Source organism: Piliocolobus tephrosceles, chromosome 1 (assembly GCF_002776525.5).
Source record: "Piliocolobus tephrosceles isolate RC106 chromosome 1, ASM277652v3, whole genome shotgun sequence".
Lineage (NCBI taxonomy): Eukaryota > Metazoa > Chordata > Mammalia > Primates > Cercopithecidae > Piliocolobus > Piliocolobus tephrosceles.
The window spans coordinates 103705619-103733439 of record NC_045434.1 but is presented as its reverse complement, the minus strand read 5'-3'; the positions used below and the strand labels follow the sequence as shown (position 1 = coordinate 103733439).

The 27821-nt window shown below is 33.7% G+C and overlaps 1 protein-coding gene across 6 annotated transcripts in view; it reads left to right on the top strand.

Annotated features, from left to right (window-relative positions):
• MAN1A2 (mannosidase alpha class 1A member 2) overlaps nt 1–27821 on the top strand; it is a 175821-nt gene that overhangs the window by 42989 nt on the left and 105011 nt on the right. For all 6 annotated transcript variants that reach the window (XM_023222826.2, XM_023222829.1, XM_023222831.2 and 3 more), the window contains 2 exons: nt 4785–4903; nt 10620–10700. In XM_023222826.2, coding sequence (XP_023078594.1) covers nt 4785–4903; nt 10620–10700 — 200 coding nt within the window. The remainder of the gene's footprint in view (nt 1–4784; nt 4904–10619; nt 10701–27821) is intronic.

Genomic DNA, 27821 nt, shown 5'->3' with positions numbered 1-27821 from the left:
CAGGACCCCAGAGAATACCAAATTCCACAGATACCCAAGTCCCTTGTATAAAATAGTATATAATATTTGCATATAACCTAAGCATATTCTCTCATATATTTAAAATTATCTCTAGATTACTTAGAATACCTAATACAATAGAAATAGTTGTTATACTGTATCTTAAAATTTTTGGTTTTTAAAAATTGCTGTATTGTTATTTTAAAAATTATTTTCCCCAAATATTTTCCATCTACTGTTGGTTGAACCTGTGGATATGGAACTGGTGAATACTGAAGGCTGAGTGTATGTTATGTTATGACTAAGTGGAGTTTATATAGAGATACATGGTAGGTTTTACATTTGGAAATTAGTTAGTGTAGTTTAAGATACCAGTATAATAAAAGAGAAAAATCATAGGATTATCCCAGGAGTTGGAGAAAAAGCATTTAATAACATTTAACAACCATCCATGATAAAAACTGTCAGCATACTAAATTAGAAAGGGGATTTCTTTAACTTGATAAAGAAAATTTCAAAACAACAACAATAAGCAAAAAATGCAAAATACACCCCACATACTTAATATTGAAAGACTAGGCTTTCTCCTAAGATTGCAAGCTAGGCAAAGGTGTCTACTCTCTCACTTTTATGTAACATTGTACTGGAGATCCTAGCCAGTACACTAAGGCAGAAAAAAGAGAAAGAAAAAAAAAAGAGTAAATATTGGAAATGAAGAAGTAAAACTGTCTTTACATTTTTAGTCAACATAATTGCCCATAGAGAGAATCCTAGGGAATGTACCAAAAAAAAAAAAAAAGGTACTAGAATAAACAAATTTAGTAATGTTATAGGATACAAGTTTAATATGCAAAACCAATTATATGTATTGGTATACTTGCAACAAACAGTTATAAATGCAGTTTAAAAAAATAAAGTCATTTGCAGTAGTATCAAAAAATATGAACTATATGTGTATAAATTTGATGAAATATGTACAGAACCTGTACACTGAAAACTTTATATTGTTTTTGAGAGAAATTTAAAAGGACTTAATGGAGAGAAATGCCATGTTCGTGAATTTGAATACTCAGTATTGTTGGGATGTTAATTCTTTCTAAATTTATGTTTAAATTTAGAGCAGTCCAGTCAAAATGACCCTAGACTTTTCTGTAGACATTGGCAAGTTGATTCTAAAATCTATGAAAATACAAAGCACTTAGAATAGTCAAGTAATTTTTTTTAAAAAACGAAGTTGAAGGATTTGCACTACCTGATTTTATAATTTACAGTAAAGCTACAATTGAGGACAGTATGGTTTTAGCATAAGGATGGGCATAGAGATCTGTGGAAAAGAATAGAAATAGAAGTGTACATACATGGTTAATTGATTTTCAACAAAGATGCTGAGGTAATTCAGTGATTAAAAGGATAGCCTTTCCAACACATGGTGCTGGGTCAACTGTATATTTGTATGGGGAAAGAATGAACTTTGCCTCTTCTTTCAACATTGTGTACAAAAATGGATCACAGAGCTAATATAAAAGCTAAAAGTAAAAAACTTTCAGTAGAAAACACTTGAGAACATCTTTGTGACTTTGAGGTTAGCAAGGATTTTTTAGAATACAAAAAGCATCAAGTATAAAAGAAAAATGTGGGTAAATTGGACTTAATGAAAACTGAAGATTTCTGCTCCCCAAAGACATCAGGAAATTGGAAAGACAAACTACAGACTTGGAGAAGATATTTGAAATACATACATAAGGATGTATCCAGAATATATAAATACTTCCCCACCCAATGAAGTATATGAATAGCCAATAAGCACATCAATAAGCAGGGAAAGTAAAATTAACACCACAATGGAATATTTCTACACACCCATTAACATGTCTAAAATTTGAAGATCAACAATATCAAGTATTGACAAGGATGCTAGAGCAACTATAACTGTTATACCTGGTATTGGGAGTGTAAAATGGTACACTGTGGAAAGCAGTTTGTCGGTTTCTTATAAACTTACTGTATAGCCTAGCAATTCCACTCCTAAATATTTCCTTGGTGTTCACAAATGAGATCAGGTGTAGCTGTATGTTTCTTAGTAAATTCGACTTTTTTCCCATCGATATACAGAATTTACAAATTGAAATTTAAGATCTTTTTCCCTATGTTGTATAAAAGTTTGTATAGAATGGGAGTTATCCTTAAAATTAAAGTAGTATTCATTCTGTGAAACTTCCAGAGTATGGTATTTTGATAGCGGGTAGCTCTTTAAAAACTTACTTCCTGTGTTTTTCAGTCTGTTTGTTTAGATTTTCTGTTTCTTCTTTCATAAGTCGAAAATAGTATTTCTTGAGAAAGATCAAATTTATTGTGAATATATGAATAAAATGGACCTTTTATAATTTTAAAAAATTTTCTCTGTGCTTGTCTGTTGTTGCATTTTTATTTATTATTTTGTGTTTTGTCTACCTTTTAAAAATGAGGTTAATGGTAGATTCGTTGTATGGTTCTTCATGGAACCATTTCTTGAATTTATTATTTCAATACTTTTCTTCATTTCTAATTCATCCATTTCTGCCTTTAGTTTTTCTCATTCTTCTGTTATTTTGCCCACATTTGTTTTTTCTTTCTTAGAATATTAAATTCAGTTGTTTTCATTTGTTCTTGTTAACTAGTATAAATATTTCAAGTTTATTTGTGAGAACTGCTTTAGTTGATTCCCATGCTCTCATACTAAATTTTTATGATGTTTTATATATTCTGCAATGTCATGTTTTGCTGCTGCTTTGACCCAAGAATAGTGTTAGGCTTTTTCATTTTTTCCTGTTCAAATCTTGACTTGTCCAGGTAAACAATCATGATGATAGCCAGTAATTTCAATTTTATACTTTTCTTCCTTGAGCCCTTTAGCACATGGCACCTTGTGGAACTAACCAAGACTGGTACAGAATAGGTGGGTCAGGCCTTTTTCCACTCCAGAATAGTCAATACCTCAGAGAAATATGTACTTAGAGAACTAAATAAATAACTAGATAACTGAAGGAGCAGAGCTATCTACAAAAATTAAAATAAGGACACAAACAGTAGTCTCCAGGATTTAAAATAAGTTTGGTAAATGTTTTGGATGAAATGCTAAAATTAAAAGAGATACATATTCAAGAAATTATGCAAGAGATAGAGATATATGAGTGATTAAATGGCTTGATACCATTTTTATCGCAATAAAAAGCCAAGGGACATAATAACACATAACTGACTTTCTAGATAATATCAACATGAAGGGAACTGAGCAGGGAGAAGACCAAGGAATTTGATTATCAGAGTGTGTGGGAGTACTTGTTAGCTAAGAGAAGACAGATGTATTGATAAGTTGAAGAAATTATTAGGAACACATAAACAAGAAAATGTCATGTAAATTAAGGACAACCATCTTAAGAACAAATTTGTGTAGCTTTAAATCATTGTAAGAAAACGATTTCTACCCAGTAGAAATGGAAAAAGAAGGAAAAGAAGAATAGTAAATGGAAAATGTGAACTAAGTAATATTGAATGCTGGCTCTGAAAAAGTCACCAAGAAAACCTGTTGATAAGACAAAGATGTTAATTATTACTTTGGTAAGGAGATCACTACCTCACTGGAGTTGTAGCCTTTCAGAGCTTGGGGTATAAATCATCATTTGGTACTTTCTGTTGAAGAGTTGATGGGTCTTTCAGGAAGTTCTTGGAATGAGCAATAAATTTTTTTTTGGCAACTTTTATCTTTCTGGGCAAGAGCTCCTGGAACAGTAAATTCACCTTGTTGAAGACAGTGTAATAGTAAAGCCATGTTAATGCAGCAGTAAGCTGTCTGGATCGTTTGAATTTTTATAGGACAGAAATAATAATTGCATTTATGGGATTGGGGAGAACCCATCTCCTCCCTGATATTTATTTATTTTTTTTGCTGTACTACTAGATTTTTTACTCTACTAGTAGCAAAACAAACCTAGCTTTGCTACTATTTTATTTAGGATTTGTACAATTATATTCATTAGTAAGATTGGTCTGTTTTCTTCCCTTATGTTTTCATTGTCAGTTAGGCTGGTTTTGAATTAATTTTTCCCTCTCTTCCTCCCTTTCTCTCTTGCTTTCTTCCCCTTGAAACTATTTTTTTTTTAATGATAAGGATTATCTCTTTCTTAAAAGTGGATACATTGTATTATTTTGATTTTCTCTACTCATGTTGTTTGATGGTTTCCTTTTTTCAGTATGATCTACCTGTTGTTGATTGTTAAGGATTGTTAAGTTTTTTCTTCCACTGTGGTTATCCAGCCCCGTTGTACATTTATTATTATTTTAAAATATAGTTTTTGTCCTTCCTATGAATTTGGACTAGAGCAGAAGGACACGGTTGTCTTATTACTTAGCTTTGTCATCGTGAACTACTCTCCCCTTTTCTTGAATTAATCCTCTTTTTTTTTTTTCCTTTCTCGGTTAAGTAGACAGATATCTCATATTCTGACCAGGCAGAAAATTAAGGAAAAGTATGCTTTTAGTTTTCTTTTATCTTCCTATTTTTACTAAAGTACTATTTTTAGTAAAATATATTAAACTATGTATATTTTCTAATATACATATAATTTCTAATGTAAGAGCGAACAATATTGGGTATTCTAAATTTTTAGTCCTTGTACTCTTAGTTTACTTTTATGTATAAAAAATTAAAATACACTGAATGTGAAGGGAATCTTTTTTTTTCCCCCAAAGAGAACAGGAGCCTAAAGTGATCTTTTTAATGATAATTTTTTTCTTCCCAAATATAGGAAGTTCACAAATGGGTGCTACCATAGTAGATGCTTTGGATACCCTTTATATCATGGGACTTCATGCTGAATTCCTAGATGGGCAAAGATGGATTGAAGACAACCTTGATTTCAGTGTGGTGAGTGTATGATTGATAACTAATCTCTTAGATTGACCATGAAAAGACAATGTCTAACTGCTATTGTCTGAACATTTGTGCCTTCCTATTCATATATTGAAACCTAATCACTGCTGTGATGGTACTAGAAGATGGGGACTTTGGGAGGTGATTAGGTCATGAGGGTTGAGCTCTTATGAATGGAAAATAAAATATATATATATATATTTTGAAGTTTAGTGATTAGCACAGCTCCGATGAGTTTTCATAGTTAGGCCTATACCCATTCTTCTGGTACTTTAGCTTGGTTAAGTGGTACTGCTTAGGTTTGGCATAGTTGTTAATCAGATGCCCAGGACAGTTGCATTCTAGTCGTGCGACTTGAGAAAGTTCCTTATCTTTCTAAACCTGTCAGAAAATTACTATTCCATTATAGTATTGTGAAGATTATTTGAGATAATCTGGTACATATTAAGTGCTCAGTAAATGGTGGCAATTATTTTCATTATCACCAGTCTTTACCTAAAAGATGTGTGGACTGTTTTGTTTTGTCATATTCACATCTTTTGTGATATTTGTGCTTGCTTTTCCTTTTGACTACTTCTTTATGTACTTCTCTCTGAAAGACTCTTCGTTATTTAAATTGTGATGTAAGTCCATAATTATTTCTTCTCTGATGCCTTTCTTGGTGCTAACTAGACAAAAATGGTTTACTTTCCTTTATGTTGCTGTGGCATTTGGACATATCTCAATGAGAACAAATTTTATTATCATTTAAGTTTAGGTTTGATGGTGAGTGGCAGAAAACCTAATATAAAATAGCTTAAACAAGATATATATATATTTTCATGTAAATCAAGTACAGAGAGAAGCATTTCGGGGCTGGTTTGGGTGGCTCCTTGATCATCAAGGATCTAGAATCATTTGTCTTGTTGTTCTGTTGCCTTCAGTGTAGATCTTAGACCTCATGGTATAAAATGGTTCCTAAAGATCCAGGCATTTTATCCAGTAGACAGAAAGATATGTGACTGTTCTTTAAGAAGACTTCTCAGGAGGTAGTCTCCCCAGTTTTGCTTGTAGAGTTTACTAATACGGCCTCAACTAACTCCAAAGGAAAGCTGAGAAATATAGTCTTTTTTTTTTTTTTTCTGTGTAGCTATGTAGCCTTTATACAACAGATTGTGCTTTTTGTATCTTGTTTAAGAAAGCCGTACTCCTAGATCATGAATATATTTTCTTATATTTTATTCTGAAGGTTTTAAAGTTTTGCTTTTGTATTTAGTCTTTAATCCAAATGGGATTGATTTTTTAAAAATGTAGGGTGAAATAGCCCACTATTAGTTGATCCTAGTACCATTTATTTCCCTGCTATTTGTATATGCCACATTAGTCATATATTAGTCATGTTATAGTTGATTCTTTAACATTGGCTTTTTTATTTATCCCATATATCAATACTAAATTGTCTTAACTACAATTTTTTTTTAAATAAGAAGTTTGATGTCTGTATCTGAATCTTGGTATCTGATCTCGTTCTCTGCGGAAATTATCTTAGTTCTCAGCTTTTTGTTCTTTCAAATTCTGGAAAACTATGTGGAAATTTTGATGAGGATTGCATTTAATTTACAGATTAATTTGGGGAGAATTAGCATCTGTGCAATACTCCCATTCATTGACAGGACAGTTTTATTATGGCTAATAATTTCCTTGTGTATAGTTGTTATTAGTCAGGGTTCGAATCAGAAACCGGAACTATACCATTTATTTTAACTAGAAGATTTAAGGTTTAGAATTGTTATCCAACTAATGGGGAACCAAAAAGGCAAAAAGAGAGCATTATGTTATCACCAGAGGTGTTTAACTCTAGGAAACAGGAAACAGCTGCCACCTGTAGGGGATATAAGAACAATGGGAAGAGGTTGGTTGGGATCATTAAAATGCAGTAGCTTGGGCTCTGTAGAACTAGTACCTGTGCTGCCCAGGTGTTACTGGTACCTTAGGAAGACTGTGTCAGAGTTGGGACTCAGAACTCTGAGGAGGAGACACCTAGCCAAGTGCTTGATATCTGTAAAGGAAACCATGAGGCTGATTTGGTGAACCCTGGCTGGTGTGACACTATCAGAAACTAGAAGTAAACAAGAGGGAATAAGACTCTTCTTCCTCCAGTCTTGTGTTGTCTTTTTAGAGCCTCCTATTGTTAGTGCCTAAAAGGGAGCCAGCTGCTAAATTAAATGCATTTGCGTAGTTCCAAATCCCATATACCAAAGTAGAGTATAGAAGAATGGATTTGAATCTGAGAGAAGTAGTTTAATCATCAGCACTGTCACTTTTTGTTCCTTTCTTTCAACCTTTTAATGTCATTATGTTTTAGGTGCTTATTTTGCATATAGTATGTATTTGGGTTTTGTTATTTTTATCCAATCTTAGTGTCTTTTAAACTATTAAGTTTGATATATTTACATTTACTATGATAACATATTTGGGGTTAGGTCTTTCATCTTTGTTTTGCTACCTATATTATGATTATACTTTTCATTTGCTTTTAGTTTGTTTTCCTTATTTTGGATTAAATTACATCATCTCTCTTTTTCCCTCTACTAGTTTAACATTATACCTTCCATTTCAATTGACTTTGGAGATATCCTTGAAGTTTAAATATATATATACACACACACACACACACACACACACACACACACACATATATGATATGTATATTTATAAAATATATTAAAACTTTAAGTTTTATCTCTTTGCTTGTGCTCTGGTGTTAGGAGCAAAACAATAAACAATATATATGTTCAAACTTTAAGGGTAACTCCAAAGTAGGCACGTGCACACACACACTCTCTTATCAAAGTATAGTATATATAAATATATATAAAATTTAAGGGTAACCCTAAGTAGGCAGATACATACATATACATATATATATATATATATGTATTTGAAATTAATCAATTTCAGATCAGGCATCGTGGCTCATGTTTGTAATCCCAGCACTTTGGGAGGCTGAGGCAGGAGGATTACTTGAGCCCATCCTGGGCAACATAGTGAGACCTAAACTCTACAGAAAATAAGTCCCAGCTACTTGGGAGGCTGAGGAGGGAGGATTGCTTGAGCCCAGGAGGTTGAGGCTACAGGGAGCCATGATCATGCTACTGTACTCTAACCTGGGCAACAGAGTAAGATCCTCCTTCTGAAGCATATAAGGATTTTAGAATGTTTTAACTTAACTCATCCCCCTTTTGTTTTATGTGTCATTGTTGTCTAGTTGATCCCAAGTTATATTTTAAACTTCCAAATTAAGTAATAGATAAATAAATGCACACATTTATCAAATGCAACAGGCACTGTTCTAGATTCTGTGGATATAGTAATCAACAAAGCAGAGTTTTATCTCTTTTTTGTGTTTGTGTTCTAGTTTTGGGAGCAAAACAGTAAACAAGTTTTATATAGTACATCAGATGGTGATGATAAGTGCTGTGGAGAGTAATAAAGAAGAGTAGGTAGGATTGGCGTAAGTGGTGGGGTACTGCTGTTAGTATTTTACATGGGGTGGTCATGGAAGAACTCTTTGTTAAAGTGACACTTGTGAGAAGAGACCCAAGGGGAGACATGTGGATATACAGCTCTATCATAATAGATATTAAAAGTGAGAATAGAAGTACAGTTCTCTTGTCTTTCCTGCTTCTGTTATACTATTGCAAAGTGTTTTCAGTCTAATTTTAAAAAGGCAATGTATTTTTTTCCTTGTTTTAATATTTTATTTTTCACTTTATTGTTCCATAATTCTATTACCATACATCTATGTGTGGATTATTCTTTAAAGGATTCATAATGTTTCATCAATCTGAAGACTTATGTTTTCATCAAGTTTAGTAGATTCTCAGTTATTACTTCTTTCAAAAATGTCTCTATCCATTTTTCCCTTCTGTCCCTCTAGAATTTCTCATACCTTTTGTTTCTGGAGTGAAGGAAGATCGTTTTACAAATGAAACTATTTTATTACCATGTGATTATATAGTTAGATGATGATGTGTTAATTAGGGAAATGATGCAAGGTAATTGGTATTAATATTTTATATTAGATGGTCAGAAAAAATTTCTGATAAGGTGACATTTATTCAGAGACCTTTAGGAAGTGAAAGTGATTTGTTCAGTTATGTGAAAGGAAAGCATCCAGATAAGAGGGTAACTAAAGACTGACATAGGAGTCTCAAGTTTAGCAATTCTGGTACAGCAAGTAGACTCATATAGTTAAATGAATCAAAGGGATATTAGTACAAGAGATGTCAGAGGTTGTAGGGGATCTGAGCGTATTGGATCTTATTGGTCATTTTACTCTAAGTATAATGTGAAGGCATTGTAAGGATTTGCACAGAGCAGTGACCTAAACTGATGTAAGCTTTAAAAGACTTGTTTTAACTATAGTATGCTGAATAGAGGGTAGGGGAGGAGGGTAAGTATTAAAACAAGGACTGGTTGGAATGTTATTGTTGCAGTTCTGGTGAGGGATGGAGGCCCTTCCAGCCTTTTTTCCTTCCTCATATTTAGTGAATGTCTACTATGTGCCCTGTAGTATGTTAGATGTTGGGAATATATGAAGTAATATTAAGCAGTTTGCCTTCAGGGTGAGATGGAATGACGATGTTGTTATCAAAAAATTACATTATATTGTAAAAATTCTATACTGGAGAAATATGTTAGCAGATGATGTGCCTGCCTGTGAATGTTGGAAAGACTTTAGAGTAATACAGTTTCCTTTTAATTTTTATTAAAATTAACTATGAATGTTTTTATGTTAGTTGTATATCTTCTGTAGATTCTTTGATCATGTTCTCTGCCACTTCTACTTTTCTTTCCATGTGTTAGAATATTTCTAGCAATATCTATATCAATATCTAAATACAAACATAGAGACTGTATTTAGTAAAGTTATTAATATTGCTATATTTGTGCTGTTTCCGTCTGTTTGCCATTTAATTTTGTTCATGATTCTTTTTCTTATAGGTAATTTGCATTTTAGAAAAATTTCATGTCTGTCATCAATTTATCGAAACTATTGGTTTTATACTTAAGTACCTGCTTTCTCAAGGAAATGTATATATTGTAACACTTCTACTTTTTAAATTTTTTTAACATTTATTTCTAAATAATTTAGATTTCATTTTGATATTTGTGAAATTAGTATTTATGTTAATTTCTTACCCAGGAGGCAATTTTCTCAACATTTTTATTGAATAATCCATCATTCTGCCAGTTTTTTGGTGCTTCCTTTAACATTCATTATATATTCTAGGAAAAATACTTAAAATCCAGGAGGAGAGATAGAAGTAAAAATTATGCTGTAGTGATTAGAACAGAAGAAAAAGGACCACCAGTAAAGAGTGCTATTCTAGAATCATGACCCAGAATTCTAGAAATGAAGGCTTTCATGAGAAAGGGCAATAGTTAACAGTATTAAATATCTTGATAATTTCACAGTACTGTGTAAGGTACATAAAAAATGGCTTGTTGGTTTTGGCAGTTAGGGAGCTGTGGTGACAGTAGTAGAGAAGTTTCAGTAACATTAACAAATGAGAGGAGAGATTGCAGTTGCATGAGAAATGAAGATGCAGAAAGTAGAAAAATATTTTCCATAGGGTGTTTGTGAAAAGCAAATGAAGTATTGATAATGTTTTGAAAACTATAAAGCATTACGTATTTGTGAATATTTTCAATATGTTTTTCACAGAATTCAGAGGTGTCTGTGTTTGAAGTCAACATTCGATTTATTGGAGGCCTACTTGCAGCATATTACCTATCAGGAGAGGAGGTGAGCAAAATCAAGCAACGTGTTGTTTGTTTTGGAGGGAAGGGTTGGAATTTAATAAAAGGAGCAATTTCCCTAGAAACGTATTATTTTTCTAAATTGGTAATATTGAACCAGTCTGGAACTGGATGCTTCAGACAGAACTATTCCTTGGGAATAATAATTTTTCCATTTTGAGAATCTCAATAAAACATGAATTCTTCACAGATCCGAGCTTTATATACACCATGTCTCCTTTGCAAAAGTGATCCTTCTCCAGGATTTTGCCATTGCAATTAATTCCATGGTCCAAGTAAAGGGGGGAAATTAATAATGACAAAATTAAATAACGAATCAGAAAGAATTAATATGGATCCTCCTAAGACTAAAAATTAATAATTAAAACTTACTGTTTGGAAATTGAATGCAGTTTTTGGCTGTAAATAATAACAACTCTGAATTCTCCTCTCTGGAAATCTTGGTACAGAACACATGGAGACACTTGAGACTTAAGGTGATGGAGAATTGGGTGTAGGAAATTCCCTTTTACTATTCAAATAGGTTAAAGAATGACATTGAAGAGAGGGAGAAAGAGAAACTAAAGGAAGAGGTTATAAGTAATTTCTTTGTTTTTTGAGAAACTGTTTCACCCATATTTTAGAATTGGTGTTTTGATCTAGACAATTTGTAAGAGCTGTTTGTAGATTTAAGAAAATTTATCTTTTGTTATAGGTATTATAAAGATATGTATCTATGTTATCCGTAATTTGTTTAATTTTTTTTTTTTGTTATCGTTAAAGTAATCATTTAAAGGATTTTTTCCCCCACTGTTATGGCTTCTAGATTTTGGTCCTTAGAAACCCTTTTCTATGTCTGTGTTATTACAAAACAAAAATTCTCATTTTCGTCTGGATTTTTATGACTTTATATACTTTTATCTTTATATTTCATATATTGTTGTTTTGTGTGTAAAGAGTGACCTATTTACTACTATTTTTTTTTAAGAAGGAATATGTTTAAAGATGCCGGTATTTAATATATGATATTCAATTACATTTATCTTAATGTGTAATTTTATTGTCAAATTATATTGTGTGATTTGTTTATACCTCTAACCTATATTTCTATAGTCAGAACATTTAAATTCACATTTAATAAAATAGAAAAAAATTGATTTATTCTCTGGCCAAGAGGTTATCAAACTTTAGTGTGTGTTAGAATCACATAAGGTGTTTTATAAAAATGAGGGTCCCAGCACTTTGGGAGGCCGAGACGGGCGGATCACAAGGTCAGGAGATCAAGACCATCCTGGCTAACCCGGTGAAACCCCGTCTCTACTAAAAAATACAAAAAACTAGCCAGGTGAGGTGGCGGGCGCCTGTGGTCCCAGCTACTCGGGAGGCTGAGGCAGGAGAATGGCGTAAACCCGGGAGGTGGAGCTTGCAGTGAGCTGAGATCCGGCCACTGCACTCCAGCCTGGGTGACAGAGCGAGACTCCAACTCAAAAAAAAAAAAAAAAAAAAAAAAAAAAAAAAATGAGGGTTCCAAGCCCTACCCAAAGGACTGATTCACTGGGTTTAGCGTGGAGAGCATTATCCTACGTTGTGTGTGCCAAATACTCCTTGTTAAAGGTGATTTTGGAAACATTGGTTCTATATTTTGAGAAACTCTAACCTGGCTTATAGGAATAAAATCATTGTGAATTAATTGATATTTTTAGTGAGGTTTATTGAGGTATTATTTATGTAGAGTAAAATTCAGCATATAGTTTTACGAGTTTTTACAGTGCATAGTCTTGTAATCACCAGCACGATCAAGATACAGAATTTTGGTATCCTAGAAAATTTCCATTTACCATTTTACAATTACCCTATCCTGTTGCCAGCCCCTGATAACTGCTGATCTCTTTTCTGTCTCTACAGTTACGAATGCTGGCTTCTTTTACTTAGCATAATGCATTTGAGATTTATCCATGTATTAGTAGTTATTCCTTTTTACTGTATTACAGTACTCCATTATGCGTTTTATATGTTTATCGGCAGAATTATTTACAGTTTTGGAGATTATGAATAAACCTGCTGTAAGCATTTACCTATAGATTTCTGTGGGAAAATAAATTTTTATTTATCTTGGATAAATACATAGGAATGGGATTTACTGAGTCAAAGGTTAAGTGTATATTTAACTTTGGAAGAAACTGTCAGATTATTTTCCAAAAATTGCCTGTCATTGTTGCGAGTACTTTGTATTGTAAGTCTCTTTATTATTGTTAGCCATTCTAATAGATGCGTAGTAGTATCTCACTGTTGTTCTATTTTGCATTCCCTGATGGCAAGTGATGTTGAGCATCTTTTCCTGTGTTTATTTGTCACGCGTGTTTTTTGAATTAGCTGTTCAAAGCCTTTGCCTATTTAAAAAATTTTTTTTGAATTAATAAATTGTGATAGTTCTTTACATTTAGACATAGGTCTTTTATAATCTGTACATTTGCAATTATTTTCTCTGTGGCTTGTCTTTTCAGTGATTTAACAGTGTCTTTTGAAGAATTGATGTTGTTAATCTGAAAGTACAGTTTACTAATTTTGTCTTTTATGGTTCATGCATTTGGTATTTTAAGAAATGTTTGCCTAATCCAACATCACGAAGATTTTCTCTTAAGTTTTCTTCCAAAAGTATTATAGTTTTACTTTATTTCTATTTTTAAGTCTATAATTGATTTTGAGTTAAATCCTATATACACTATGAGGTGTAAGTTGAAGTCTATTTTTTTCCATATGGATGTTGAAAAGACTACTTTTTCATTAATTGACATTGTACCTTTGTTGAAAATAAGTTGATTATGTATGTGTGGGTCTACTCTAGACATTCTGTTTTGTTCTCTTGATTTATGTGTCTCTCTTTGGTACTACCACGTTGTGTTCATTATTATGGCTTTATAGAAAGTCTTGAAATCAGGTTGTGTGAGTCCTTCAACCTTATTCCTTTTCAAAATTATTGTGGCTCTTTTAGTTACTTTTCCTTTTTGTATACATTTTACAATCAGCTTGTTGGTTTCTATAAAATAATCTGGGATTTCAATTGGGATTATAAATTTTGAGTGATTTGACATCTTTACAGTATTGAGTGTTTCAATCCATGAATATAGTGTATGTCTCCATCTATTTAATTATTTTTTTTCCATTGGTGTTTCTAGTTTTTAGCATGCAGATCTTGCATGTATTTTGATAAATTTATACATATTTCATGATTTTGGTAGTTTTGTATTTTAAATTTTAGTTTCCCATTGTTCATTGTCAGTATATATAAATACATTTGATGTTTTTAAAAAACTTTTAATAAAGACTTAAATTCTCAGCTGGCTCAGGACTTTTTGTTTCTTCTAGGTAACTTTGTGATACTTTCATTTAAAAACAAAGTGCTGAAAGGTACACAACATAAAATTTACCATTTTAACCATTTTAAATGTGCAGTTCAGTGGCATTAAAAATAACATTTGCATTGTTGTGCAATATGCAATTGATTTTTCTTTTTTTCTTTTCTTTTCTTTTCTTTTTTTTTTTTTTGAGACAGAGTTTTGCTCTTGTTGTCCAGGCTGGAGTACAATGGCATGGTCTTGGCTTACCGCAACCTCCGCCTGCCGGGTTCAAGTGATTCTCCTGCCTCAGCCTTCCACAATTGATTTTTATATTGACTTTTTACCCTGTGATTTTTCTAACTTCATTAATTAATTCTAGTAGCTTTAAAATATACTTTAATGAATTCTTTGGGATACACCTTGTAAACAGTCATGTCATTAGTAAATAGAGATGAGTTTTATTTTTCTGTATAGAGAATGGTTATTTATTTATTTTTGTTATTTTCCTGCCCCTTCTCCTAAGGCAGAGAATGGTTTTATTTGTGTGGTTCTCTTCTTTTTCTTGCCTTACTGCATTGCCTAGGACATCTACTGCAAAGTTGAATAGTAATGGGTGGAGTAGGCATCCTTGCCTGGTTCCTGATCCTAGGAATTGCAGTCATAGCTTTATTCTCTACCATGATCATGGCATATGGCTTCAAAAGTACTGTGATCCATAAATGTTTATTATTTCTCTTGGTCTGCTACTTTCACTCTCCAGAACCTTTCGTATCCATAAGATTTTTGCCTGGTTTGTCCTTTCTGTGCCCTGGAGTGAAGATAGTTCCTGGAAAAACTAGTCCCAGAGGGAGAGCTTTTGCTCATGACTTGAGAAGGAGTGGGATTTATGACTTGGACCCCTAGTCTCTTTTAGTCCCTTCAGCTCTACTGTATGTTTCACTCCTCTGCCTTGAGTCTGTAGTCTGTTGCTTACCCCATCCTCTGTCTACCTCAGCCTTACATACAAATAGTAAGTCTGGGCTCTTTCTCTCAAACGTCACTCAGAGAAGTGCCTTTCTTTATAAAACCTTTGGGATTTAGATTTCCCCAGGAGGGATGGAACATTCATTGTTGGGTCTCATCTTTTCCACTTGACCCAAAACTTCCTCCCCACAAAAACGTCTTTAAGAATTGTCCTGAGTTGCTTCATCTGCTAACTGCCAATTCTCTTAACACTGAAATGTGGCAGATAACTGGACATATTTGAAGGACATCTTTATGTAAGAGATACATGGAGATAGGAGATAGTCACCTTCATGCATTGCTCTGTGCCAAGAGAAATAAAACCGATTTCTTTTTCCAAAAGAAGGAGACAAAACAGGAGAGGGGGAAGGGAAGAAAAGGAGGGAGAAGGGAGGAGAAGGGAAAGGGGGAAGGAAAGGGAAAGGAAGGAAGAAAAGGAGGGTGAAGTGGGGAGGGAAGGGGGAAGGATCAGACCTGTATCTATAAAAAAAATGCATAGTTTTAAAACTTGGAAAGGAAAAAACAAAACTCCAAACCTAAGTTGCCTCACTGGCAAATTCTACCAAATATTTAATATCAATTATATGTAAATTTCTCCAGAAAAAAAAGAAGAGCAATTTTTCAGCTCGTTCTATGAGGCCAGCATTAATCCTATGTGACACACACACGGAAGTATTAAAATAAAACTATAGATCAGTATCTCATGTGAATATAGATGCAAAAAATTCTCAACAATACATCACAAAATCAAATCTAGCAATATATAAAAAGGATAATACAGTGTGACCAAGTGGGGTTTCTTCCTAAGAATGGAAGGCTGGTTTGATGTTCAAAAATCAACCAATATAATTCACTATGTCAACAGACTAAAGAAAAACATCATATAATCTTATTACATACCGCAAAAACATCCGACAACATGTAACATCTGTTCATGATAACAACTCGCAGCAAACTAGAAGTAGAAGGGACCTTTCTCAAGGTGATAAAGGGCATCTACAAAAAGCCTATAGCTAACAATATTCTTTGTCTCTTTTTGTATGTGTTGTTGTTATTATAGACTTAAGTTTTATGCTGCAAATCCATAATACATTGCTACCATTTTTACCTTAGGTGGTCGGTTATTTAGAACTATTAAAAATAAAAGAAATGCCTTTTTGTTTGTCTTCATTTCAGTCAGTTTTGTTCGTCTTTTTGCAGGTTCAGGTTTCTGATTTTTCAGGTTTTTCAGGTGTTTTATTCCTTCTGTGGGAAGAGCTTCCTTTAACATTTTTTATAGTATAGGTCTATTGGTAGTGATTTCTTTTAGTTTTTATTAGTCTGAAAGTCTATTTCCACTTTATTTTTGAAAATTTTTCTTTGGGTATAAAATTTAGGTAGACAGTTTTTCCTATCAACACTTTATAAATGTCACTGCATTATCTTATAGCTTGCATAGTTTGTGATCAGAAATCTCCTTTAATTCTTTATTCCTCTGTATGTAATAGGTCTTTTTAAAAATTTGACTGCCTTTAAAATTTTCTGTTCATATTTTGTTTTGTATGAAGAGTCTGAGTAGTTTTACTTTGTGTGTGTATATGTCTTGTGGCGGTGGCATGAGTAGGACTATTTATTTTGCTTGAAGTTCTTTGAGCTGCTGGGGTCTGTGGGTTGATAGCTTTAATTATTTTCTAAAATATTCTCAGTTATTGTTTTTAAAAATACAGATACTCATTGACTTATCATAGGATTATGTCTGATAAACCCATTGCAAATTGAAAACATCCTAAGTTGAAAATGCATTTAGTACATCTAACCTACCAAACTTCATAGCTTAGCCTACCTTAAACATGCTCAGAACACTTATATTAGCTTATAGTGGGCCAATTCATATAACACAAAGCCCATTTTATAGTAAAGTGTTGACTAGCTTGTGTAATTTATTGAATACTGAAAATGAATAACAGAATGGCCATATGAGCACTTGAAGTATAGTTACTACTGAATGCTTACTGCTTTCATACCATTGTCAAGTTGAAAAATCGTGAGTTGAACCATCCTAAGTCAAACTATTGTAAATCAGGGACCATCTGTATATTTTCTTATCAATACTTTAAAAATGTCACTGCATTATCTTATAGCTTGCATAGTTTGATGAGAAATCTGCTTTAAGTCTTTGTTCCTTTACATGTAATATTTTTTTATGTATTGCAAGAGCCCCATGCCCCACTTCTGGGATTCCAATTGTATACATATACTAGGCTGTCATAGCTCTTGGATTCATTGTGAGATTTTGAGTTCAGACAAATTTAAGTGCTTTTTAAAACAAAAAATGAGCACTTCTCAGAAGATATAACAGAATCAGCTTCCTCTAAAGCCTATCAATCACAGTGATCAGGATACAGTTTAAAAATTACTCAGTGTATTAAAAAAATAGGGAAAATGATCCATTTTTTTTCCCCAAAAGTCAATCAATGGTGACCTGTTCTAAGGTAACCCAGATACTGGCATTAGTTGACAAGGATGTTAAAGCAGCTGTTATAACTATGCCCAGAGACATAAAGGAAAATATTTCCGAAATGCCCAAATAGATGAAAATCTCGTCAGAAATGAAATAACATGGAAATTCTAGAATGGAAACTTCAGTGTTTAAAACAAAAAGTCATCATGTTGACTGTCGTCACTGGAAGGGTAAGAGTCAGTGAACTTGTAGATAGATCAATATAAATTATCCAGTGTGAAGAAAGAGAATTAAATATTTAAATGAATGGAGCTTCAGAAACTTGTAGGACAGTATTCCAACATACATATAATTGGAATCTTGTATGAAGACAGCAAATAACTGTAAAAAATAGTTGAAGAAATATTGACTATATTTTTTCTATATTTGGTGGTAGACCTGAATTTCAAGGAGCTAATTAGATCCTAAACAAACAGCTGAAAGCCAAATACAAAGAGAAAAGTTTCAGCAAGAAATGACATGTTATATGTGGAGGTAGTTTAATTTGGCTGATGGCCAAATACTCATCAGAAACCACAGAGATTACTTTTTCAAAAATTCTTTAAAATTACATGAATGCTTATGGCAAAATCCATAGTGTTTTATATTGGGTTTATAACATACATGGATGTAATACTTACAGCTATGGAATAAAAGAGGGAGGGAGGAAATGGGACTCTAAGATTGTAAGGGATTTTATATGAAGTTACACCTTAATAGTCTGTGAAAAGTTAAGGTGATAATTAATCCGTAGGACAAACATTAAATAAAAATATTGCAAACATGTGTAGCTTAACCACCAATAAACTGTAATTCTACAATTTTTTTTTTTTTTCTGGGGGGACAGAGTCTCACTCTTGTCACCCAGACTGGAGTGCAGTGGTGTCATCACAGACTGGAGTGCAGTGGTGTGATCACGGGTCACTGCAACCTCAACTTCCTGGGCTTAAGTGATCCTTGCATCTCAGCTTCCTGAGTACGTGGGACCACAGGTGCACACCACCATGCTTGGCTAATTATTTTATTTTTTGTAGAGATGGAATCTCTCCATGTTACCCAGGCTGGTCTTGAACTCCTGGGCTCGAGAGATCTTCCTACTTTGGCCTCCCAAAGTGCTGGGATTACAAGTGAAAGCCACTGCGCCCTGCCTAGAAAATATTTGAGTTAAAAAAACAGGAAGGAATAGAGGACAACAACAAAAAGCAATGGAAATGGCGAACAGAAAACAAAAAATAATATCATATACCTATATCCAGTAATATCAATAATGCCATTAAATTTTAATGAATGAAATACTCTAAGTCAAAGGCAAAAATAGTTAAAACGACATAAAAGCAAGACCAAACTATTCACAGTCTAAAAAAGACACAATAGGTTGAAAGTAAATGGGTGGGAAAAAAGATACATAATATATAAATAGCAAGTGTAGAAAGGTTTAAATGACTACATCAGTATCAAACTATACTTCAAGATGAAAAATATTGTCAGAGACAAGAGACCTTTCATAATGAAAAAAGGTTCTGTTCATTAGAAAGACATAATCACAACATTAAAACATAAGCAAATGTGTAGGCATCAAACAACAGAGCTTTGAAATGTATGAATCACAAATGGAAGAATTAAAAGGAGATTCCTTTTTAATTTTTTATTAAAAAGGTAATTCCACAAACATTGTTGGATCCTTCAACATTCTTCTCTTAAATTGATAGAATAAGCAGACAGAAAAAGATGATGTAGAAGTCCTGAGTGACACTATGAGCTATTTTAAATGAATTGATATTTATTTATAGAGCACTTTACTCAACAACTGCTGAATACACTTTCTTTTCAAGTGCACGTGGTATGTTGATCAAAATAAGTCATATGCTGGATCATAAAACACAGTCAATTTAAAAAGTTAGAAATAGTACACAGTATGGCTAGGTGCAGTGGCTTATGCCTGTAATCCCAGCACTTTGGGAGGCTGAGGTGGGTGGATTGCTTGAGCTCAGGAGTTTAAGACCAGCCTGGGCAAACAGGGCAAATCCTCGTCTCTACAACAAATACAAAAATTAGCCGAGTGTGGTAGCATGTACCTGTAGTCCCAGCTACTCAGGATGCTGAGGTGGAAGGATTGCTTGAGACTGGGAGGTTGAGTCTGCAGTTAGCTGTGATCACACTACTGCACTTCAGCTGGGGCAACAGAGCAAAATCCTGTCTCCCAAAAATGAACAACAACAACAAAAAAGCACGATCTTAGACTTGATGGAATTAAATTAGAAATCAATAATAGACATCAGGAAAAACTTCAAATATTTGAAAATTAAGCAATATGTTAGTAAATAGACATCAAGTAAGCGATTACAAAGGAAATTGAAAATATTACAAAGTTGATTCTTTCAAAGTATCAACAGAATTGATAAACCTTTTTAGCTAAATTGATCAAGAAATAACAGAAGACAGATTACCAATAGCAGGAGCAAATGGTGTTGCCAATAAGAGGCTATCATCATTGCAGATTCCACATACATTAAAGGCATAATAATGGAATATTATACGCAGTTTTTTTTGCAAAATTTAATAATGTAGATAAAATAAGGAAAATATTACAAAGTTGATTCTTTCAAAGTATTCACAGAATTGATACATCTTTTTAGCTAAATTGATTAAGAAATAACAGAAGACAGATTACCAATAGCAGGAGCAAATGGTATTGCCAATATTAGGCTATCATTGCAGATTCCACATACATTAAAGGCATAATAATGGAATATTATAAGCAGTTTTTTTTTTGCAAAATTTAATAACATAGACAAAACAGATTTTCTAAAACAATCTTATTGAAACTGAGTTAAGGTAAAGCAAGAAGTATGCCATTTGTAGTATTAATTGAATTCGTAATAAAAAGCTATTTCACAAAATTAACTCCAAGTTAAATGGCCTTATTGGTGAATTATATCAAATAAGAAAGAAATATCATTCTTCCACAGAGCAATAGGGAACATTTTGCAACTCTACTTCAGAGGCCAGCATAGCACTAACATCATAGCCTGAAAGGCAATATAGCAAGAGAAAATTACAGACCAGTATACTTTTTGAATACATTAGCAAGAATCCTGAGCAAACTATTAATATTTGTAAAGCATAGCTAGTAAGAATATAAAAGATATATATATATAATATATAAGAATTTAAAAAGATATATAAAAGATACCTTTTATATTCTTTTTATATAATATAAAAGATAATATATAAAGAAAAAGCTCTTTTATCTTAGGAAAGCAAAGTTAAACATTTGAAAAAGCAGTTAATGTAATTAATCATATTAATTAACAGAATAAAGGAGAAAAATCATGTAATTATTACAATAAATTTAGTAAAAGCATTTGACAAGATGCAACACCCATTCATGATTAAAATCTCTCAGTAAACTAGTACAGAGTGATTATTCCCAATCCAAAAACCTGAAATGCTCCAAAATCCTAAACTTTTTGAACACCAACATGGAGTGCAAGGGAAATGCTCGTTGTAGTGTTCAGGATTTCAGACTAGAGATGCTAAATTGGTGTAATGCAAATAATTCAAAATTTAAAAAAATCCAAAATTGGAAACACTTCTGGTTCTCAGCGTTACAGATAAGGGCTACTCAACCTGTACTAGAAGGTAATTATTATTTTTCATGCTGATAAGGGACACCTACGAAAACTCTACAGCAAACTGTATGTTAATTATAAAATATTAAAGTGTTTTTACCCAAGGATCTGGAATAAAGAAAGGTGTTCGATTTTCACTGTTTACATTTAGCATTGTACTGAAAATCTTAGCATTGCAAGAAAGCAAGAAAAATACCTTGTTCATATTTGCTTGTATAGTGTTTTTGCTAGATTCCTTTTGATTTGTGAGATACACAGTCATGTTGTCTGCAAATAATGACAGTTGTACGTCTCCTTTTTTCCTAAATTCTGTGTAGCCAGGGATGCCATCACAATACTGATTTGTTGTAGTCATTACTGCATACATGTTGCAGTTTGCACTGATGGCCCCACTAATACTGGATACTGTCCTTAAAAGTTTTTGGAAATGAGATGAACTTGCCACTACCTGTTAGCTGAATGGCTAAATGGATTCTCCACCATCTCCAGTCTGTAACTTCCCCTTACAACCTAATTTACATACCCCTGAGTAACAAAACAAAGGTCGTGTTGCTTACTACCTTAGTGGCAGAGGAGGCTTGGAAACGTGATTATATGGCATTTGCAGCAGCTTTAAGGTGATAGATGGAATGGAGTTTCTTGTTTGTCAGACAGACAGAGTGACAATTTCCATAGAAAGTAGAGGAAGTACTTTCTAAAGAGGTCAAAAGCTGTAAAAGAGATCGTCTGAGGGATCTATTTACTATTTCCTAAGATTTTCCGGACTTAACACTTATATTAAACCACAGTATTATGAAACTATTTATTTAGACCACATTGTTTTATCTCCCTGTGTTTATAGAGCTATATCATGATTTTCTCTCTGTAATAGTCTCTCACTCTTCCACATTCTTTGCCTGATAGAGACTTTCAAGACCTTATTGAAGTTAACTTACATGCAATAAAATGTACCTGTCTTGTATGTCTAATATGTAATTAAATGTATGCTTTGCATTTTACCAAATGTGTGATAAACTGTTAGAATATAAATTGATACTATCTTTTCAGAAAATAATTTGGCTGTGTGAAGTAAATATTTAACATTTAAAATACTCTGACCCAGCAACCCACTTCTAGGAATCTCTTATCTAGAAGTAACAGAGTACATACACAAGGGTATACTTGAAAGGATGTTTCCTTGCAGTACTGTTTGTAGTAGAAAATATTTGAAAAAGACTTGAATATTCATCCACAGGAGAATGACTGAATAAATTGATATATCTGTTACCGTAGGATAATGTTCAACTATAAACCTAAATTGATATATTTTAACTAGGAAAAATGTGCTTGATATATTCAGTGACTAAAGCAAGTTATAGACCAGTAGTTGGTTACAGCTGTGTGTGTGTGTGTGTGTGTATCCATTCAGTCAGCTAGTCATTATAGTATTTTGCCAAGAAATAATGGCAACTTGTACTAAGATGATGTTGTAGAGATGAGAGATATAAATGATTTCAGGGTATTTTGGATATAAATTTAAATGGATTGGGTGATATTTGGAGGGGAATATAAGACAGAAGGAATTGATTTTGTCTCTCAGGTTTCTGTTTTTGGTGCTAGATTGATGGTAGGATAGTTATTAAATAGCAAGCACTTAAAGAATACTAGATTAGAGGGGGGAGATCATGCGTTAATTGTAGGTATTTTGAGTTTGAGGAGATTTTGTTATATTTAAGCGAAAGAAAATAAGTAGTAGAGACATGTAATGGGTCTGGTGCTCAATGGAAAGCTATTGACTAGAGATGTAAATTTGGGAGTCAGTTGCTGGGTAGCTGGTAATTGAAATCAAGCACATTGTGACATTGTCTAGAGAGACAATTTTAGATAGGAAGAGAAAGGGGCCTAGAATCAAGCCCCAAGAAATACAACAACAAAGGCCAGATAGATGAGGATAAACCAAAGGAAGCAGGGAGATGATAGGATTATTGAACACAAAGGAAGAATGTATTTTAAGGAAGAACTCATCAATAATAACTGAAAATGCTTTTGCTCACATGTGTGGTCAATCCTTAGTAAGATCTGTTTCAGTGAAATGATGGCAGCAGAAGCCATGTTGGAATAGGCTGAGGAGTGAATAAAAAGGAGAGGATATGGATATAGTAAAATAGACAATTTTGTAAAACTGGAAAAGTTACTTGTGTTATTATGTCAGTAGCAGCCAAACATGGAATAAAAATCCAGCTACTTAATTGTATGTTATGTATAGAAAAAAGGCATGGAAATACACAAAAACGTTAATAGTATTTGGTTCAAGATAGAGGAAGTGTTTATGATTTAAACTTTATTTTTTAGTTTTTCTGCTTTTTAAACTAAGCAAATATTTTGTAATAGATAATAAAATATGGATTATTGCCCGGGCGCGTTGGCTCATGCCTGTAATCCCAGCACTTTGGGAGGCCGAGGCGGGCGGATTGCCTGAGGCTGGGAGTTTGAGACCAGCCTGGCACCAGCCTGGCCAGCATGGTGAAACCCTGTCTCTACTAAAAATAGAAAAATTAGCTGGGCATGGTGGCAGACGCCTGTAATCCCAGATTCTCGGGAAGCTGAGGCAGGAGAATCACTTGAACCCGGGAGGCGGAGGTTGCAGTGAGCCTAGATCGTGCCATTGCATTCCAGCCTGGGCAACAGAGTGAGACTCCATTTCAAAAAAAAAAAAAATATATATATATATATATATGTGTATATATATATATGGATTATTTATTTGTCAAAAGTCTAGTTAAGAGATAGAATGCATCTAGTTACTTGAACAGAGAAAATTTAATATGAAGTTTAATTAGGTATAAAGTTGTTAACTAGGTAAATGCTAGATTAAAAAGAATATAGGAATCACAGAGGTGGCTCCTACAGGGTTGTCATAAGATGGGGAAGAGGTTTTAATTAGTAAAACTTAGAAACTTTAAGAGGAAGGAGTATCCAAAGCTGAAACTCAGACCTCTGATGAGAGTGGGCTAGCAGGTTATTGCTGGTGCTCATGTCTTTGGGGTGGGTAATAGTTACTGATGTCTTTGAGGGTGATAAAGCTGGTTCTACGAGTATTGGAGAAACTTCCAAATGGATCCAGCTGCTGCTATAGAAAGAGACTCCCCTTGCTGATGTGATGTCTTAGAAAAGCAATCCAACACTGGGGCCTGAGCATATCTCTCCCTGCACATTTGTGCCAGATATACCAGGAATGCAAGTCCCTGACTGCTCTTTACCCGTATAATCACAATTGTGCTTGTAGGGATGAGGTAATGTCTTACCCTGGATAAACAGGCTTACTTTCACTTACTATAGAAGAGATACCGCAAGCTGAATGTTCTCCTATAATGTAACCCACTGTGTATCATCCCAGTGCAATAGGGATGGAGGTGGGGCATATACAGTGAATGCAAATGAACTTGAAGCTTTGGCTGCTACTTTACTATAAATAATAAAGTCTTTTAACTCTGACCCAGTAGTCTTGTGTCTTCTGCCAACATTTATGAAATTGTGGCAGGCTGACTTATTAGCTTGCAAGTATAATAAAATCTTAGATTTCATTGTGAGTTTTAAAATTATTATTTGCAGGTTCCTTTTAAGAGGGAAGTGTGTGTGAATATGTTTCTGTCTCTTTGTGTTAACCCTCAGTTTTGCAGTGACTTCCACTTGGTCCTGAGGAACAGCCATCTAGCCTTTAAGGGTGCACGTGCTCACGGTGATACTGAAAAATTTATCCAGAATGCAGTATAGAGAGTGAAAGAGGGAAAATAAGCAAAAGAGTTGAGAGATGAAAGTACATTGAGAGGTTTCAGAGAATATTTGGTAGAAGTCTCAGATGAGTTTAATGGAACAAATAATATGTGAAAAGATAATCAAGAACAAAGAAGAAATATTAAAAGTTACCAAAGAGAAAGGGCTGATTACTTAAAAAAGAATGACAGCTGACAGTGGAGTTCTCAGTAGCAATTTATGTCAGAAGATTTTAGAGTAGTATCTTTAAACTGCTGAGATAAAATAGCTACCAACCCAGAATTTTATATTAGACAAACTGTCATTCAAGAGGGAAGATACAAGATAAAAGACAAAAAGGTATACACATCAATTAATAGAATATTTTTGAGGAATTTATTAACTATAAAAATTAAGATTAGATAATGCAAGGTGTAGGAATGTGTGTATGCATGTGTGTGCACGTGTGTGTGTGTGTGTGTGTGTGCGCGCGTGGTCAAGAACATGGACTCTAGAGCTGGACTGCCTGGGTTTAAATTCAGACTAACTGCTTAACTACCTGTCTGACTTTGGGAAATATACTACTTATTCATTTTATGTCAGTTTTTCTACTCTGTGAAATGGGGGCAAAATTAATACTTATCTCACTAGCTTGTTGTGAGGATTATGAGTTAATATGTTTGTCATCATCATCATCATCATCATCATCATTATCCCAACATTTTTGTAGAACATATTAAAAAGTCCTTAAAGCCCTTACCTGTTAATATCACATATTAGGGGGATAGAGTTGGTATGGAAATGGGAGGAGATAATTTGTTTATTTTAAATCTCTGCGCCTTTTGTCTTAGTTTATTCAATACTTGTTGAGCATCTGCTATATGCTAGGCACTGTTTTAAGCATTGAGAACAAACAGATTTAAAACAAAACAATTCTTGTACCCCTATGTCTTATGTTTTACTGTGGGGAAAATAGGGAATAAATAAGATAGATATGTGAGAGAGTGTGTATGTATACACTTATACAGTCATGTACCACATAACTGTGTTTCAGTCAACAATGGATATGATGGTGGTTCCATGAAATTATAATGGAACTGCAAAATTCTTATTTCCTAGGGGCATTTTAATGATCGTGACCCTGTGTAGGCCTAGACTAATGTTTGTGTTTGTGTCTTAGTTTTTAACAAAAAAGTTTAAAAAGTAAAAAAATAATTTTTTAAATAGAAAGTGGCTTATAGAATCAGGATATAAAGAAAGAAAATATTTTTGTACAGCTGTAAAATATATTTGTGTTTTTGAGCTAAGTGTTATTATAAAAGAGTCAAAGAGTTAAAAAAAAAAAACCAAAAAAGTTTATATAGTAAGGTTATAGTAAGCCAAAGTTAATTTATTATTTTGAAGGATAATTGTAAAAAATAAATTAGTGTAGCCTAAGTGTACAGTGTTTAAATCTACAGTAGTGTTCAATAATGTCCTAGGTCTTCACATTCACTCACCACTCATCCTCTGACTCACCAGAGAATTTCCAGTCCTGCAGGTTTCGTTCATGGTCAGTGTCCTGTACAGATACACCATTTTTAATCTTGTATTCTGTATTTTTACTGTACTTTTTCTATGTTTAGGTAAACAAATACTTACCATTGTGTTAAAATTACCTACAACATTCGGTAAAGTAATGTGCTATATAGGTTTGTAGTATAGGAGTCATAGGCTGTACCATATAACCTAGGTGTGTGGTAGGCCTTACCATCTAGGTTTGTGTAAGTATACCCTATGATGTTTGCACAATGACAAAATTGCCTAATGATGCATTTCCCAGCACATATCTCTGTCATTATACATGATGGAACATACACTGTTAGCAATAAGCCCCCAAGGAGAAAAATAAAGCGGGATGGGGCATAAAGGATTTTACATTTCAAATAGGATGGTTAGGGAGTCCATGAAGAGGTAACATTTGTGTGAAGACCTGAAGGAGATTAGCAGGTGAGGATATTTTTTGTAAGAACCTTTCATAGGCCTAGCAAATGAAAAGACGGTGAAATGAAAACATACCTGGCATCCTTAGAGAACAACAAAAGAGGTGAGTGGAGCTGATGTAGAGTGTGTGAGGGACAGAGTGAATGAAGGAGAGTGCATGAAGGAGGGGGTGAAGCCATAGAAGGTTATGGGGATACATCTTTGATATAGGTATATACCCTTTTTAAGGACTGTGGCTTTTGCTCTGAGTGAGATAGGGAGCCATTTGAGGGTTCTAAACTGTTGACTTCTATTTAACACTCCCACATTGACTGCTTGATTGAGAATAGGCTGCAAAAATATTATCTTAGTAACTTAAGTACTCTAATAAATAAAACAAGCATAAGAAGCATATATAGATCCTAATGTCACTTCCTTCCTCAAGAATCTACAGTGGTTCTGTGTTACCTATTGTGTTGTCTTAGCTTTTTTCTTTTTTTTCTTTTTCTTTTTTTTTTTTTTTTTTTGGAGACAGTCTCGCTCTGTTACCCAGGCTGGAGTACAGTGGCGTGATCTCGGTTCACTGCAACCTCTGCCTCCCGGCTTCAAGTGATTCTCTGGCTTCAGCCTCCTGAGTAGCTGGGACTATAAGCGCGCACCACCACACCTGGCTAATTTTTTGTGTTTTTAGTAGAGATGGGGTTTCACCATACTTGCCAGGCTAGCCTCAAACCTCGGGCCTCAAGTGATCCACCCACCTTTGCCCCCCAAAATGCTGGGATGATAGGGGTGAGCCACTACTCCCAGCCTGACTTTCATTACTTATACTTTAAAGCTCTTCGTAATCTTGCTACATTGTGTCTGTTAAATTTTATTTCTTCCAGTTCTTCTGGACCTAGGGTCAATTCTTCTGATCCTAATTCTTCTAAACCTAGGACTGATTTTAGTGTAGTTCCATTACTTATAATTTATTCTGATAAAAA